Below are 18,747 nucleotides of genomic sequence, written 5' to 3'. Positions count from 1 at the left end.
ACTTTACAGTTATTTCATATTTACCATGCAATAAGATTTAGGCATGGAAGTAAAGTGATGGACAGTTATGACGTTTATCTATCCTTTGTCGATTTAGATAAAGAAAGGACAAATGAACTAAATACTTTCCTTAAATTATAATAGCTATGTAAATATCCAAATCTAGGCCTAGTAATTTAAATTTAGGGACTGTCCATTAATTACATGTACAGTACAGTTTGTGAAGGTTGCAAGAAGGTTTAGGGTGTCAAAGCATTATCTACATTGTTTTTGTTAGCGCATTGTTAATGGCATATGTATTTGTACTTACTAATCTTGTGAATAAACTCAGTTAAAAAACATATGCAGAACTTTTTAAAATCATTTCTTCAGTGTTAAGGGTTTCATGAACTATTTCACATATAATTAAAGGGAATGGTTTGCCAAAAGCACATTGCTGTATACAACAGAAAGTGAGGAGATCAAAAGTGTTCTCAAAACAGTACACCTAATTAATGGACAGCCCCTTAAAATATTTATAATTATTACTGAACATTAATTTATTCATTATTTAAAAAAGAAAAATTTCTATATTAAGTGAATTTATATGAATATTTTCAGCATATTTTACAGTTTTTCTGAAAACTAACATTGAAATATTTTTAGAAAATAATAATGTTAATGTTATGCTTTAATTAATTAATTCAAAGATGTCTAAATATCTAAATTACATTTGAAACAAAAAAAGCAAAGAACTTAATTTAGTATTTATCAATATAATTATATTTACCTTAAGTTTTTTTGACATTAATATAATTCAGTTACAATCTTTAAACATTCTTTAAAGTCTATGTTCAATAAACAAGATGACTAATCATTTTTTTCATTTAAAATGAAGACAGATGCTAGCTTCTCTTCGAGTATCTGTACCTGTTACAATAAACCAATAGAATGTGAAAAGAAGGAAACAGATTCTCATGCCATATACTGTCAGGCTAAAGATTCTATTGATGAAAAGGTAATGACAAAGTTAATATTTAAAATGTCTTAATTTTTTAATTTGTACACTCATAATGAAAATGAAATTATTGGAAACATTTTATGAATACTGAAAAAGATTTAATTAGATTTTCAGAAACATGTAAAAATGTACAAAGTTTGATCAAGAAATATGAGAATATCTTTATAGAAATTATTGTGATAGGCTAAAATTTTCAAGTTTGAAACAAATATTGTTTTGTGTATTATAATCTATATTCAAAACTGATGGAGGATCAAATAGTGGAAGAACATTAGCATTCTTTTTTTAATAAATAATAGTTCTAAACTTTATAAAAACTGATGTATCATTATTTTACAGTAATAATAATTAATTAGCATTATTTAGTTTTTAAAAGTTATACAATTTTCTTTTTAAATTAACTCGAATTTATATTAGTGTAAGAATTTTTGTACTCATGATAAGTTAATTTTTTATTTTATTTGTAATCATATCGTGTAAGAGCCATAAATTTTGGATGTGTTTGTTTTATGATATAAATAACATTATCTTATCACAAAAATAGAAACTTTGTATAAATGTAAAACTTTAGCATTACAATTAAATAATGAAACATTATATATTAGCTTATATATTTGTTATAATTATATTTAAAATATTTTGATATCAATATTTTCTCTATTAAAAGCAGAAGAGTTTTAATAATTGTAAAATTAGTTAATGTGGTTATTATAAAATAATTTTAAACTTGATTATGAATGTAAAAAGCTTTTTTTATTTTATATTATTCGTTTTAGTATTAGTAAATAGAATTAGCCAGTGAATTAGCTAATGAAAAATAGTAAATTACTTATATTTTCTGTAATAAACTCAATAGGTGAAAATTGAATTTTTAATACATTATAAGTGTGTGATTCTATCTTACATATATTTCATTAAATTACCCTTTGATTATGTCAGGATGACAATGACACTAATTGACTTTCATTATTAAGAACCAACAATTCAATTTATGTAAATGGACATTAATCTCTTGATGGTCATGCTCTTGCCCATATAAAATGGGCAAGAGCATGAGTCACATCAAGGAAAAAGATCAACTTTCTTTTGGAGAAAGTAAGATATTTGGGAGGTCAGTAGATAGTAAGGTCTAAGATGATAAACAAACAATGAAGAGGATTAAAGACAAGTCCAATAGTCCATAGTCTCTCTCTCTGCAGGATCTCTTGATATCTAATGGTGGTGCATGATTTAATTGGATGGAAATAATAACCTTCCTCCACTTAACACTTAGTCCAGGTTTTATACCAGAGACTCTTCCTTCTGATAAATTTTTGGTATGTCTAGATCATATTCCTGTGTTGATGATGAAGACTTACTCAATAGGGGTTCTATCTTCTTCTGTTTATAAACATGCTCATGATTCTCCTCTCTCTTCCTTCAATATGACTCAGTTTTTTTGAAGATCTTTCCTTAAACACTTCCCAGAAATCATTAGTGGACAGTTTATTCATCTTTTTGACTATTCTCAACTGTTACCAAAAATTTATGCTGGGTCACCTAAGGATTGACCTTTCTTTCTGGGACTGACAGAAATACATATTCATGATTGATATTGGTTGGCATTTATAACCTGATGTATCCTAATTCAATTTTAGTTAATACAAACTTTGATACATCTATTTTCTAATATCTAATATCCACAAATTATATGTTCATACAAGTTACATAGATTTCATAATGATTTGATCTGTGCATATTTCTCCATGTCATAGTGTGATCACAGTATTAAATGAAATCAGTTGATGAACTGACACTTTAAAATATAGTTGTAAATATCTAAATTATACCTAATATCCTGTGACCAAAGAAGCAATTCTGTAGTTCAACAATGTAGACATTAAAAATACTGTATTTTTAAAGTTTTTATTTAGTTTATTTTCACATTTAAATATTTTTAAACTGTGGTTTTGCTTGTTTAATGGAAGGAAGATTATTCTTTTAGTAGTACGATATAAAAAGTCAAAATAGTGACTGAAGTTAGTGGTAGTTTATTTATAAAAATAAGCAGTTCTGAAATAAAACTGTTTTTAATAAATATACATCTTTAAAATCATTGTTCAGTTAAAAAAATAAATTACTATAAAAATTAAAATTTTAAAACATTATTAATATTGTAATATTTACTGGTATACATTATATAAAAAAATGAAGAAAAATAAATATTGATATATATTATTTGTACTTACTTACTTTCTTTTTCAGTATTACAATGGAATAAATTTATTATATAGTTTTTAATTTTAATTGGATTACATTACTTTTACAAAATAAAACTTTTACAAATGAATTAATAATTACTACTGCATAAACTAGGATCACTTCATTGTTTTCAACATCTGCAAGTTGTGTTGAGCACCCAAAATCATAGCCTAAGACTATGATAGAGTTTTCCCGTGATAGTCTTAAAAAACAAGATCTGATCAGGATTCTAAATAGTTTATGACAGTGATGTCAAACACGTGACCCCGGAGACTGTAATTCAGCCAGTGGCTTGAAGATGATGATGATATAATAAGTAAAGTAAAGCTTGAAGATGATGATGATATAATAATAAAATGGAATTTTAAAAAATACAAAATAAATCTTTAATATATTGCAAATCTTTGTACCTGCCTGGTACGGAGAGACGATCCTTACACTTGCCGACATGGAGATGCTATCCAAGAACAAAGCAATTGTCATCGATTGCTTTGTTCTTGTGTTTTGTTTGTTTTTTGTCCCTATTTTCCACATGCAATGTCGATTTTATTTTTGACCCTTAGACCTAAATTTCATTCGTTACGTTCAATCACATCGGAGAGCATGGACAATTGTAATTTAATACCTCTGTATATCAAAAACAAAGTCATGGACTCCTATTTTTTACATTTAAATGGACCCTCATTGCAATTAATGGAAAATGACAAAATTTTATCAAAATCAGCCCATTAAATTTTGAGAATTGGCCTTATGTTGTAATTTTCTATAAACAATTCTATAAGCCTGTAGAAGGAACATCANATATATATATATTTTTTTAAAATCAACAATCTTAAAATTTGTGTGTGTAAAAAGCGGTAACATGATTTGACCTCAAATATATATATATATATAACGATGAAAATTTCATACGAATCCATTTAATACACGTGTAAAATCATATAGAGATTAAAAATAGAAGCATTGCGTAATTATTATTATCATCATCAACGTTAAAACGTTTAATCGCTATTCTTGTAAACAACCCGCTAACATCTGTCGCTACGATTTTTTGAAATTTATAAATGTAGTTTATTGTTGCGGAGGTGAAGAAAATCTTATTTTTCGTTCCATCGATAAATAAAAAACAACCGAAATAATTAAAGTGATTGTTATTTATCGATCAGCCCAATTAAAATATACTGCTACCACGCAAATTTCAAAAAAGAATTGTCGTCAATGTTTAGTTAATCGATGTGTTTTTGCGTGTTGTATATAGACGAGATATCATTTATCAATTATTATCAATAGAAAAATCTAAATGTCGAATAGAAAGGAAGGGTTTTGCTATTTTTAAATCGAAATTCGTAGTGAAATAACAACAAAAGAAGTTTATATATTTAGCGAGATAAACTGATTGTTTTAAATAAACACAACACTTTGTATAGTATGACGTTTAAGTGTAAAAATAAATTTTAAAAATAATTTTTAAGCATTTATAATAAATTCCTTTTTATAGCTATTTTCGTTTGTTTTTTTTTGCATTTTATTTTAATTTTCTTAAAAGTTATATTGTCTACAGTAGAAACAGAACAATTTCCTGAATCAGAAAAAGTAATAGAAGAATCCTCTAGTACCATAGATTTTCAAAATAAAATTAATGAAATAAAACGTAATAATAATAAATCAAAATCATTGGCAAGCAAAGAATTGGCAATCAGTCGTTCAACCGAGTTAGCAAATTTTATGGAAATTAATGGAGAAAACAGTACAAATTCATTAAGCAGAAAAAAAGAAAATGTATCATCTATAAATACTAATGGTTAGTATAATTATTATTATCTTTAAAATAAAGCTAAATTTATTTATTTTTGATTATTTACTTGCCTTTTTTTCATTTCTTTTCAACCTCCAACAAAAGAAACCTTACTAAATCCAAAATCTGAATTCCTAAACAAAAATGAATATTTTTGGATAAGATCATCATTAATTAGAGAACAACAAATATTTTTATTGTTTTTAATATTTTTGCAATATTAAAAAAACTATGATAATAAACTATGAATAGTAAATAGGAAAAAAATTTATAATATGCATNAATTAGAGAACAACAAATATTTTTATTGTTTTTAATATTTTTGCAATATTAAAAAAACTATGATAATAAACTATATAAATGTAATCTTGCCTATATCAAAGACAATCTGAATTCTTAAGTATGAAATAGACATTTAAAACACTATTAAATGTTTATATTTTAAATAATAATATTGAATTCTACTTACATAAATAAAATAATGCAAAATAAATACTAATAATAATAGCAATGATAAATTGAAAAACCAAGACAGAGTTTTTTTTTCTTTTAATAAACTAATGTTTTGTTGGCTAAAGGAAAATTGTCAGTTTAATAGTAGTCTTGCAAGGTCACAGATGTGTTCACTACACAATTTTAGTTTATTTTACTGAAGTTTTATTGTATTAAATTAACTAACTATTGAAATTTAATATATAAATAATTATTTAATGTTAAGAGTTAATATTATTTCTCATCTAGCTATTTTTCAATCAGATACTGGAAACAGGTATTTATCTCAAAATAACTTTTAGAAATTATAACCATTTTACTGGTTGGTTCAGTCTATGTCACATAATACAAAAACAATTTGATTTTTTCAATTTTTTCTAATACTTTTTTTTAAATTTAAATAAAATGTTTAAGTAGTTTAGCATTACCTTGATATGTTTGTATTTAGTTTATTACAAGTATTTTGATTTTATTCTTGATTTATGAAAGTTGATGTTTTCTAACCTTAATAGAATTTTTATAGATTTTCGTTATTTNAACAAAGTCATGGACTCCTATTTTTTACATTTAAATGGACCCTCATTGCAATTAATGGAAAATGACAAAATTTTATCAAAATCAGCCCATTAAATTTTGAGAATTGGCCTTATGTTGTAATTTTCTATAAACAATTCTATAAGCCTGTAGAAGGAACATCACACAATGAAGTCATGCAATTCAAGCAATATCTCTTTGTCAGAAGCACTTGTGCTACAATCTAATATCTCAAAAATGAAGTCATGGACCCCCATTTTTTATTATGTTTTTGCATTCCTCATCACAATTAATGGAACATGGCAAAGTTTAATCAAAATTGATCAAACAGATTTTGAGAAAGAATGCAATTCTGTAAGCCACATAGAAGAGACTTTGCTAATGCTCTGTCTCAAATATTCAAGAATTACTATATGAATTTCAAAAAACGATTTGAAGAATTCAAGACATGCGAAAACAATTTTTACTATTTAGTGCTCCTTTTTCTTTTAATGCCAAAGAAGCAAAAAGAAACATCCAAATGGAATTGATTGAAATTTAGAGCAACACTGTGCTGAAAGAAAAGTATAATGAAGTTGGTATTCCAGGCTTGATTTTTTTTAAACTTAATTTTCAGAAATTTTGAGTTCATTTTCAGAAATTGAGTTCATTCTCAACATATGCATTTCAATAAAATCTTCTGTACAGATTTTTATCTGTACTTGACAGAAGATTTTATTGAAATGCATATGTTTTCTGCAAGAATATTGGCAGTATTTGGTAGTACATATCTATGTATCTATGTGGACAATTATTTTTCATTTTAAAGATTAATAAGATTTTTTGCAGGGCGAAATCAATAAATATGCATTTAACATCTGTATTAAAAATATCCATTATCTCAAAAAAAATTACACCTGATATTGATAAAATTGTTTCTGCCAGAAGATGCCGAGTTTGTAGTAAAAATATTAATTTTTTTAATTTGACACCAATGTCTTACGACATTCACTGACCAGGGATGAGTCCAAGAAACAAGCAGCTAAGTAACCAAACCAATGTAGTTAGTTTCATATGAAATGGATTATGCCATTGGTTTGCTTACTTAACTGCTTGTTTCTTTAACTTCACATTTGGACTTGATGTCCATGCTAAATTTGGTTAAGCGATTCGAGATTGGTTAAGCGATTCGGAAGAGTTTATTTAATTCCAATGACATTTGAGTGTAAAGAAATGATCTTCGCTTGCTCAGCTCAATCATTAAAATAATTAAATTGGCCTTATCTTGTAATTTTCTATGCAAAAAACTTTTAATTTTAGTAAATTTATCCTTTTCCTTCTAATTAAAATATTATTAAGCACTTATCATCCATCATTATGGGATAGCATCAGTTTTAAACTTGATGTAATATGTGATTAATGGAACTGAAATTGAAACTGATGAGTGACCTATTAATACTTGACATTTTGTTTTTCGACACAAAATATTTTTGCAACTAAAAGCTATTTTCATTCTTGATGAACTAAAATTTTCACGTAAGCTGCTGTGCATGCAAAAATGGACCCAAGACACTTACAGTTTTTATGTTTTCGAAGTATTGTGTTGTCATAATATTTTTAAGTTATGAATAAACTTCCAAAATATATCAAAATTTTACTGAACCTTGTTTGATCTATTGGGCATATTCTGCACGTTTTTGTTTATTATTATTATTATTATCTTTAAATGTTTTTACATGTCTCAGATAACGAAAATTAATTTAAACTGTGTTGTTGCTGCTGTTTTTTTTGGTCTATGATGCATTTTATTGTTTGATATCTGAGTATATAAAAATTTGTGTTGGTATACAGGCTCTGGATGAATTATATTTTTGTAATATGTGTTAAAAGCTTGATATCCTAGATGTATTATTGTGTATGAGAGTACTGAGTTAAGGGGATGACTAATATTTTATTAATTTTTTCTTGGTATATTATAATTTTGCAATTATGAGATAGTTTTTCTACATATTTATCTATATAATACTTTTCCTTGTTTCTAAATAACTTAGTTTTTCTGTAGTGAACAGTTTTATATTCTTTGTCATTGTGATTTGTAGTTTTTGAGTTTATATTATGCTACATTGTTTATGTCTTGTATATTTTACTTTTCTTGGATATTTTTCTGTTTGATTTCATCAATTTTGATGGTGTGTTAATATGTATATAAGGGCCATCCATAAATGATATCACACTAAAATTTTACATTTTTAACCTTTTAACATTTTTAACTCCCATGTTATTCATTGTCACATTATGACATAGCCCCTTTCAGAAATGATGTCACATTGGTTTTCATCCCTCAACAAAGCCTTTTCATTATTATGATGTAAATATACACTGCATCAATTGCATTGAATTTGTAACTGTAATGAATGTTAACTTAAAATGCTTTATTTACACTTTTATCAAGATAAAACACAATACGTTACAATAACAATAGCATTATATTAATGAAAATTTTATTTTTGTTACACTCTGCTAGTGAGTTGTTTCACTCCAGTGGGGTTGTAAGGTTCTCTTTAATTGACACAGTGGGAATATTGGAGGTATGTGTATCCATGGGAATGCTTTATCCTGTCATGTCTGTCATCATCCTCAACACCATTTCCATTACTCAACATCATCTGTTCTCAACTAAAGCATTCCAAACAAATTCAAAAGTTCTTTCTTTCCAGTTTATGTGATACTCTGTAGTGTACAGATTTAGAAAATATTATCAAATGTCACTTTTCTATATTTCTTCTTTCTTTGGTAATATTCTGAAAGTAAACTTTAAATCTTTCAAAAACTCAATAAAAATTTTTAACACATTAAATAACTGATTAACTTGTAAATACAGTAGTGTGCTTGTCTCACTCCCATACTCTGATGGATATAGAAGTTCTGTGTATAAAATTAACTTATTTAATTTAACTGATTTTAGAAACAAAGACAACCAAGGAGTTCATAGTAGGGGAAAATTGTGGATATTGGATCATTTTATAAATTGGACTGTTCACATTATTCTGTAGTTTTTGAAAGAAATTGATATCTGGCAGCATTGATTAGAAGCTTATATCATGTGACTTTCCTGAGAGCAAAATGGTGGATATTAGCTCACATTTGTAAAAGCTATGATGTATTTTTATCTTTAACTGTGTTTGGTGTAATTATTTTGATTATTATCTAGTGCTATAGAAGTTCTGTGAATTTGTAGACAGTAAGTATGGCTGTTTCAATTACTAACTGAGTCTATAACCTAAGTTTTAATACGCATCGTGATGAAAGAAATTTATATATTTTTTTAGGGAATAAACAATGGTAAGTGGTTAGCATGTCTCTTATATTGGACCAATGCATGATTTCCTGCATTGTACCAAGAATGCATTTCAAGATGACACTTTCAATTACTTGTTACTATAACTGTTTGAACACTTGGGTATTCAGAAATGGTGATATGGGTCTAAATGCAGCTGTGAGAAATTACAGTGTTCCTAAGCTACATTGAAGAGACACTTTGATGGTATCAATGCTTTCATCATTGATGAGAAGAAACACTTTGGATGAGATATGAACTTCCTAAAGCAATAGAGGATGATCTAGCTGAACACATTCTTTACTTGGAATCAATGTTTTTGGACTAACATGGAAAGATTTGATGGAATTGTCATATCAGATAGCTGAAACTAACAGAATCAATCAGTGATTCATTAAAGATAAAAAAAAAGAGCTGGTGTTGCTGGTACTATGGTTTCCTTAAGCACCATTCAGAGATCAAAGCAATGCCAATCAGAAACCACGAGTTTGGGAAGAGCAAAAGACTTCTCTAAGGATAAGGTTTCAGAATTTCATGTTCGTATTGGAATTGTGAATGAATATGAATTTGGGGCGTTGTTGTGAGAAAGTCTGTTGAGAAGATGATCAGTCCAGATCAGTCAGGGGTGATGTGGAGAATTCAACCAAGGAAGATGCTTCACAATGAAAAATCAGAGAGAGAAGCTCCTTGTGTCCTTGAAATCAGAGTTTTTATCAGTTTTGGTTCTAGATCAACCACTTCAATTGGTTATTTTTTCTCATCCCCACTTTCTTATTGGTTGTCACTCATTACTAAGTGTAATGAGATCTGAACTCAGATCACAGGATGAGTCAAAAATTGACATTTAATTCGATTCCAACCGCAGATAGTTGATCTTAGGATTACATTGTCTAGTTTTCGTTTGTCTAATTTCTGAGGAAATGTTTTTTCCCCTCTCTATTAAATTTAATATTTCCTTTTATGGACATAAAAATTTATATTTTATAATATTAACAAATTTTGTGATTTTTAGATTTTAGTGTGGTTCCAGGACATTTCCAGGACCTCATAATGCTACTTATCTTATCATTCTTTTGATTTCAGACTTGTAAGTGATGAACTGATGGGTTATTTGTAACATACAAATAGTGTGAATGTGATGATGTAAATTCCACTGTACAGAATCATTTTACCGCAACCATAACAGATTAATTGTTACCAGCCATAGTAAATTAACTGTACAAACAATATAACAATACAAACTTAAATTTTGCTATCTTATGGTATTCTTATATAAATTTAAGTACAAAAACTAAAATTTTAAAGAGTATGTTTTAAATGTGACATATTGTGTTAAAAAGCATCTGATACTAATTAATGATAAATGTGAAATATGACATCGCAAGGATTATTCTCCTTCATTTCCTCTTGTAACATTGTGTTACATTCTGAATTGCCATCTTCCCCATGAGGCTTGATATCATTTATGGACAGCCTCATATATATTGTGTGTGTTTATGTAATTTTCCTGTTTATTTGTTATCTATCATTTAGTTGTGTTTCTATTCTCCTATGCTAAGCAGGATTATGATTTGTCTGTATTTTTATACATATCTGTGTTCGTCATTTTAGGCAATAGCAGATCAGTATAAAAAAAATGTATTTGCATCTTAGTGTTGTATCTGATTGAATGTAATTTGATAATGTGTAATAGTATAAGATTTATCTAGTTATTTTATGTATTTAATATTCATGGTCAAATATATACACTAAATTTGGATCATAGTTCTGATTGATTCTTTACATATTCCTCACAATTGTTGAGGGCATATAATAACCATATCTGCTTTTACCATCAGTAGCTTAGGGAGTTTGAAGTAGATTTTTCAATAATGAATCTCTGCATAACCTTTGAGCTCAGATTTAGTGACTTGAGCAATGATGTTAAATTGTTACACTCTTTATTTTCCCTTCACACATGGATATGATTTTATATCTATAGCCAGATGTTTGCAGTTCATCCATTCTCAGGAGCTTTGGAAATGAGAGCTGAGTAGCCCATAGCCCACCTAATTTTTTTCTGCTAAAAATCAAAGAAGTTTAAAATGTAAATAAGAAATATGTGTGTGTGTATATATATATATATATATATTGAATTAACTTGGAAGAATGTCCTTGATATTGACCCTTATTCTTCAAAGCTGCAGATATATATTGTAAATAGCATGAATAAGTTATATATTTATTTATGTAGAAAAAAATATGAATTGTTTCAAAGCTTAATATGTTGATAAATTTAATTTGATATAACTTTGAACTTGTAAATCAGTGGTAGCTCCATGACAAGTTTCTTCCATAGCCCCTGATTTTATATGAAGCGTGCAATGCCATAATGTTGTAAATGCCAAAAAAGAAACTTTTCAGGAGAGTTAAAAAACATTTTTTCTAATAAATGAATTCATTTCAATTTTACAATAAAATGGTAAAATACTCACTAGGTTACAAATTCTCCAGAATACCAAAATGATGTAAATATAAGCCCATGTTTTACATGCCAAAAATCACGTGACTTGCATTCTGGCACTTTAAACATTATATTTTCACATAAATTCATCTTCAAAATACAACCACTTACACTGCCAATATCACCACAATATTCTTTTGTGGCAGAAAACGTTACATTTAGAATTCAATTCTTCGATAAAATGTATTTAGAAAACAATGGCATTGCATGCTTCATATGGTGATCAGATGTAATTTGTTCACAGATGACATTTGTTCACTCTGGGTAAGACACTGATCTAGAGTGAATAAATTTTGTTAGTTGAAATTATTGAAATATTTTGCCTCATCAAGATAATATCCTTGATGAGATGAATGATACAGTTGTTATTGTATATTCAATTATAATACCTTTAAGATATTAAGTTGTTTTAAATCAAAAATTTTGATCTTATCGTATTGGTTATTAAAAAGTATTAATAAAATAATCTACACATTTTTTTAGGTCATTGGATGTAGTAACATTGTCAGTAATCATGTATTAGTTCGTCCATCAACAATAATTCCATATATGATGTTATGTGAAGTTCATATGTGGAGATTGCATCATCATCAATGTTGTCCATGTTGTGGAATTTTTTGCACACAAGTAACTTACTTTATTTATTTAAAAATTAAAATTTTAAAAATATTCATAATTTATATTATTATAGTTCAATTTTTATATTTATATTTGCATATGCATTTCAAATTACTAGCTATAGTTCACAGATTATAGCAGTTTGTAAAATTTTTAGATCCTATCAATAATCACAAAGATTTTACTTTAAAAAAATAAAATATAATAAAATATGAAGAAATTAAATAATTTTGTGAAAATAAAATAATTAATATAAAGCTTTTTTTAATTTAAAAAACAATTCTGTTTGTAAAGTAAAAGTTTAAATAACTATATGTGGATTGATTATGAAAACACTTCATTTAAAAGATAAAGAATGATATTCTTTACAATTTACAATACAAATTCCAAAGTTACAATTTATTACAGTTTCATTTAATAAATAAGATTACATAATAAATTAATATTAACAAATATATAATAAAAAAGATAATACAGTATAATCACTCAAATTTTTACTAGTTTACTTTTTTGCTGTCAAGTAGCCATTTTCAGGATACTGAATAGAACAGAACATAAAAAGAAATATTTAAATTTGAATTGTGTATTTTATTTAATTTCAAAACTGTGTATTCCTTTCTGTGTTTTTTGTTTTTATTTTGTCTACTTGAGAACCTTATTTATAAATAGGACTTATTATACTGGTGTAGTTTCTGATTTGCAAAGTTTTAGTTAAAATATCTTTCTTTTCATCTGGTGAAAATAGAGATATTTTGACTAAGTCTTCTTCTGTTTGCAAATCAAAAACCACACTGGTATAATGAGTCCTATTTATGAACGAGATCCAGGTAGACAATATAAAAACAAAAAAGTAAAACATTAAGAATATAGAAAAAGATTGTTTTTACCTCTATGTTCTTTTCTATTCAGTGTATTCTGAGATGAAACTGAAAATGTTTGATAATTGAATAATAACTTTGCTGGTAAAAGTTATAGTAGTCAAAAATGCTTTATGTGATACAAAATGACAATAAAGAAACTTACAAAATTGCCTGTTAAGAAATCTAAATTACAATGAGTGATATTTATAGGTTAATTATAGTTTTACTCTACTATACAAGTAATGAAAATTACTGATACAGTATCATATATAGTTAGTTTTGAATTATTTTAAGAAAAGTAAATTTTTATCAATGATTTCACTTAATTTTATCTTCCTATCCTGTTCTTTTGAAGTCATACTGAACAGAGGATTGCATTAGAAAAACTGCAGTACTCTATCTCTTGATCTGCAGTTCCATAAAATTTACTTCTTGGAAATAGTTTAATACTTGAAAATAAAGATTTTTAACAAGTTATCTACTATTACATAAAGTCCATATAGTTAACATTAATAGTAAAATAAAATGATGTTCTAATGATGGTAGTGAATGAATAAATTGTTGATGACTAAATTCAAAAGATGAAAGCAAATTTTTATATTTGTATTTTAAGAAATATTTAATATTTCTAGATTTGTAATGTCATATAACTTATAGAGAGTAGAAAAATTATCTTTTGATTAAGTGACTCTTAAAAATATATCGATTTTTAATTTTATATTTAAAAGGCTACTCTCATTTAATAACTTTTCACTAGTAATTTTTAAAAATATTCATAAAGTATTCAATTATATTTAATAGGGAACATTTTCACAATGCATATTGCAAAGGAAAACTCGGTGCCAGATACATTTATTTCATTGTCATTGCATCTCATCTGTCAATGGTTTGAGTGAAAAATGTCCACATTGTGGAGCAAAGTCTAATTTTCGGAAGATTAAATTAGAGTTAAATATTCATCGTTCACCAAGCAAATTAAAAGAAAAATCTTTAGTCAAGTAAGTTATTTTTTAATGAAGAACTTTTTTTTTAAATGTTAAAATAACTGAAAAAATTCTGAGAGCTAATATTTGAATTTAATATTTTTAGTCAAGAATCTTCTGATTGAGTTTTATAAAAGTACTTTATAATTCTTCAAACATACTGGGAATCTGAATTTATAATTATTCTTTATCTGTGAATGATCTCTCTGAAATACAAAACATTTTTAACAAGCAAATAAAATGAATTCACAGTTTTAACTGTTTATCCCAGTAGAAAATACTTTTTAATTCTTATATTTTATTCGTTTATCAATAATTTCTATCTTTACATTATAGTTTCAGATGTTAATTTAATAACATTTATTTTTTTTATTTTATTATGTATACTTTTGTAAATTTTATCTTGTAACATATTCATATTCGTATGGTTAATTGAGTAGATGAATAAGTACAAACTTATAGTTTATATTTATTTACAATTCTAAATTGTCCCATTTAATATTTATGACATTTAAATGAATGGTTTAGTAAAAAAATCTATTAGAAGTGTATTCAACTAAGATGCAAATTGAATTAATAATTTAGAATATTTGCTTTAATATACCAGATGATTGTAATTAAAGTATTCTTATTCAATACTGTTTAGCAAGATATTTAAGTCTGAATGCAGCCAAATTTATTATGGTGGCATTTCGAGACATACAGAACACATTTCTGTAAAAAAAAAAAAGACTGTACCAAAACACCACTATGACACCTTTGGTGCTGTGAGCAACAAAAAAAGCATGTGTATTGTACTAGGTATAAAAATGTTCAAGCAACAAAGTTATAGGTATAAAAATGTGACTTTTTATGTGTGATCACAATGTTGAATGTCATTCTTATCAGTTTCAATTGCTATCACTTTGTTGGAATTCACCTTATTTATGAAGCTGTTTAAGGAAAATAACAGCAATGCTGTGCTTGCATTTTGAGAACTCCACAATTGTAAGAACTTATGCTGTGGACCATTATTTTTAAAGGTCTCAGAAGAGTGATCACAGGATTTGAAAAAACTGGCCATCTAGGAGTTTAACCTCATTGAAGTTGAAGATGCAGATCACTTTACAAGTATTAAGATGTTACCACAATTATTACAGTTAATGAATAATGTGGCAGGCTTCAATACACATATCAGTGTCTTGGCAGTTTGGGTTTGGTGTATTCTTTGATATGACCATCTTATACAAATAAAATGTTGTTACTTGCAGTGCCAAAATTGCCATATTGGTGAGCGTTGGTAGTAATTATTTTTACAGAAATGTCTTTTTTTTTTGGTCCTAAAATGCCACTTTACTAGATTTGATTGCATTTGGAATGCTAAATTTTATTTTGGCAGCTTTGAATAAAGATACTTTAATTACAACCATCCAGTATAACTTCAAGCAATAATTTGATGTTTCATATTTATTTACATTTTTAATTACTTTTTAAATTTAAAACATTTTTTGCAACATTTATCATATATGAATAATTCATATATGCTTTAGGATCTAATGTACAGAACTGTGTATTATTTACCAGAATAATTATAGTATCAATTTAATGCATTTTTAATTGTAGATCAGGTATGAAATACTTATCTTCAAATGAAGAGGAGAAAAATGAAAATATTTGTAAACTGGATAATTCTGATGAATCATCTGAAAATATTTCTCCATCAGGTAACTAATTCTGTAGAAAAATTAAATTAATATAAAATTTGGATTATTTATTTTTTCTTATTATACATGTAGAAAGTCTCTCTCTCAACAAACTTCAACAACAATCATTATTATCATTGATGTCTGGAGAGAAAATGAATATGCGGTTCACAATAAAATCTTTCTATGGCCCAATTAAAACAGGCGATATTGATAAATTCTTACAAATGTTAGGTATGTTAAATTATTTATCAATTTTAAAATGTCATATTATTTATTTTATGATTTTTATTTTTGAAAAAAATTAAATATTGTAATGCTAATTTTTTAGCAATAGGTTTCAATCCTAATCATAGATTTGAAGATCACGAAAATGAAACACCTCTTCATATTGCTGCATCACTTGGCCATCTTGCTTTTGTACAAATTTTAGTCCAGGTATATTTATTTTTTTTAATAATAGTAATAAAAAATTATAAAAATGTGAAAACAAAATTTTTATTAAAAACATGTGAATGCTATATAAATTTTTAATTTAATAACAAGAAAGCATACTTTTTAAATTACATGTAATTCTGTTATATGTGAATACAAAGTAAAATTAACATTATTAACTGTTAAATATAATCTTTTGATGACATTTGATCATTAACTTCTCTTACAAATTCGTACTGTTGTAAAAGGTCTTGTTCAATTTAATGGAAACATTACAGTAGTATTTTTTATAAATAATTTTTTTGTTTTTTTTTTCTTTGCTAGTTGCCTTTAATTGTTATTGCTTACTTGTTTTAATTGTTGTTTAACACCTCTTCATTTTAAAAGTCAGTAAGCACTGTCAAATATGTTTTTATTAAATGTTATCTGACAAACACCAAATCTGCTGATACTGCTAAGAATAGACTAGATTTCTCAAATTGCTTCAAAGAATCAATGATTTAATTATATTTTAATGGTTTTATTTGTTTCTAGATGTTATCTTTCAATTTGGCCATATTTATTTTGAAAGTTAAATCTAGAGTCAGATTTAAATAATGAATTAAGCTAAACTTAGTATTAATTCCATATTAGATTTAACTCTTAAAGCTGAAATGTGATTTAATTCTCATAGTATTGGGTTAGCATGTGTGCTGATTGAATTTGTCTTTACCCAACATTCTATAGATGTATTCAATATTTTTGACTTGGTCTGGTTTTGAAATCGGTCAAAATACTGAAAACATCTGTATTGTTGCACAATATTTAAAATATGCCCAACAAGATGTTTTAGTTTTTTGTTAGAATTTCATTTAAGTTTCTATCTTATTCATATATTCAATACTTTCTTCTCTTTCATGTTTTTTTTTTTAATTTTTAAACGTAGTACAAAGTAATATTTCTTTATTATGTTATAATATTAAAAGAAATATAGGATCCTGTTACTATTCTTTGATGCTTTTTACTTCTGTTTGTTGTATTTTTCTTCTTTCTTGTTTGTTTAATTTCATAAACTAGTTCTAACACAACCTCCTGCTAGACATTTATGTAATTTTATTAACCATCAAATTTCATTACATTAACAGTTCTAACTTTAAAACTTTACAAATACATTTAGTTCATGCATAAGATTTTGCAGTGATACATAATGATGTATTCAGACAAATTAGAGAGCTTTTAAAGCAGTTCTCTATTTTAATCTGAAGAGTTTTGTAATCTAGTGTTAGTTGAAATTAGGCATTTGCTGAGAATACACATCACGTGATTTTTCAGAATTGTCAAATTTTAGGATTGGCAATTATGTGCAGTGTAATTACATGTGAAAAATCAGTGAGAATTGCCCATTATACATGCACTTGTATGGAAAAACTGCATGTAATTGTAGGTTAATCTGCATTTAAAAGATAAATCAATATACAAATTTTTTGCATATTTATATATTTTTTAAAATTTTAATTTGCCTTATTTAGTAAATATTTTTGTTATTGTTAAAAGGGAATAACTAATTATTTAGGAATATTACAATATGTAAAAAATAAAATAAATAAAATATGTTTTAAATGTTTTTTTTTGTTGTTTTCATTTAATTATTTTTGGATGCATAAATAAGTTTTACTTGGCATTTGGCCATTTAATTCCTATAAGTGTGCATCCAAAATAGATAAATTACACATCATTCAATTTATCTAACTGTGTAAATTTTGATCATTATCTGTGTTTTAATATTTGATGTTTAAAAATAATGTTTTAATAGTTTTTAGTTTAACGAAAATGTTTAAATTTTGAAAAAGGATACAGCTATGTTAAATAATTCACATAAGACTACAATATATGGTCAAATATAATCAAATTTATGTAATATACTGAAATTTACAAGTAGAAATAGCTACATTATTTTTCTTTTGCAGGCTGGAGCATCGGTAGATCATATGAATAATGAGCTTTTTACTCCATTAATGTTGGCCGTAGAAAATAATCATTTGTCTATAGTTTTATATCTCTTAGCAGCTGGTGCTCAGTTAGATGCACGAGTAAGTAATTTAATAACATGTTTAGTACATACATATTTGAAGCACTTAGCATATCTCACATCCAATTATCCATTTTCTAGAGTGAAGATGGGATGACTTGCTTACATTTAGCAGCACAGAATGGACATAGTGAAATATGTAGTGTTTTATTAAACACAAGAAGAATTGATATTAATGTTCAAGTAAGATCATTTCAATAATAATAAAATTGAAAAATTT

The 18,747-nt window shown here is 26.3% G+C and overlaps 1 protein-coding gene across 7 annotated transcripts in view; it reads left to right on the top strand.

Moving 5' to 3' along the window:
* The window catches only part of LOC111633539 (putative leucine-rich repeat-containing protein DDB_G0290503), an 82,932-nt gene extending 64,185 nt beyond the window's left edge, over positions 1-18,747 (top strand). For all 7 annotated transcript variants that reach the window (XM_023378168.1, XM_023378161.1, XM_023378145.1 and 4 more), the window contains 8 exons: positions 878-997; positions 12,365-12,508; positions 14,161-14,357; positions 15,945-16,045; positions 16,118-16,258; positions 16,356-16,462; positions 18,406-18,528; positions 18,609-18,747. In XM_023378168.1, the coding sequence (XP_023233936.1) occupies positions 878-997; positions 12,365-12,508; positions 14,161-14,357; positions 15,945-16,045; positions 16,118-16,258; positions 16,356-16,462; positions 18,406-18,528; positions 18,609-18,728 (1,053 nt within the window). In that variant the 3' untranslated portion in view covers positions 18,729-18,747. The remainder of the gene's footprint in view (positions 1-877; positions 998-12,364; positions 12,509-14,160; positions 14,358-15,944; positions 16,046-16,117; positions 16,259-16,355; positions 16,463-18,405; positions 18,529-18,608) is intronic.

This window comes from Centruroides sculpturatus, unplaced genomic scaffold, assembly GCF_000671375.1.
Source record: "Centruroides sculpturatus isolate CEXI.00-Female unplaced genomic scaffold, Cexi_2.0 scaffold54, whole genome shotgun sequence".
In the NCBI taxonomy this organism is placed as follows: domain Eukaryota; kingdom Metazoa; phylum Arthropoda; class Arachnida; order Scorpiones; family Buthidae; genus Centruroides; species Centruroides sculpturatus.
Note: the sequence above shows the minus strand (reverse complement) of the source record. Positions and strands in the feature narration are given on the sequence as shown.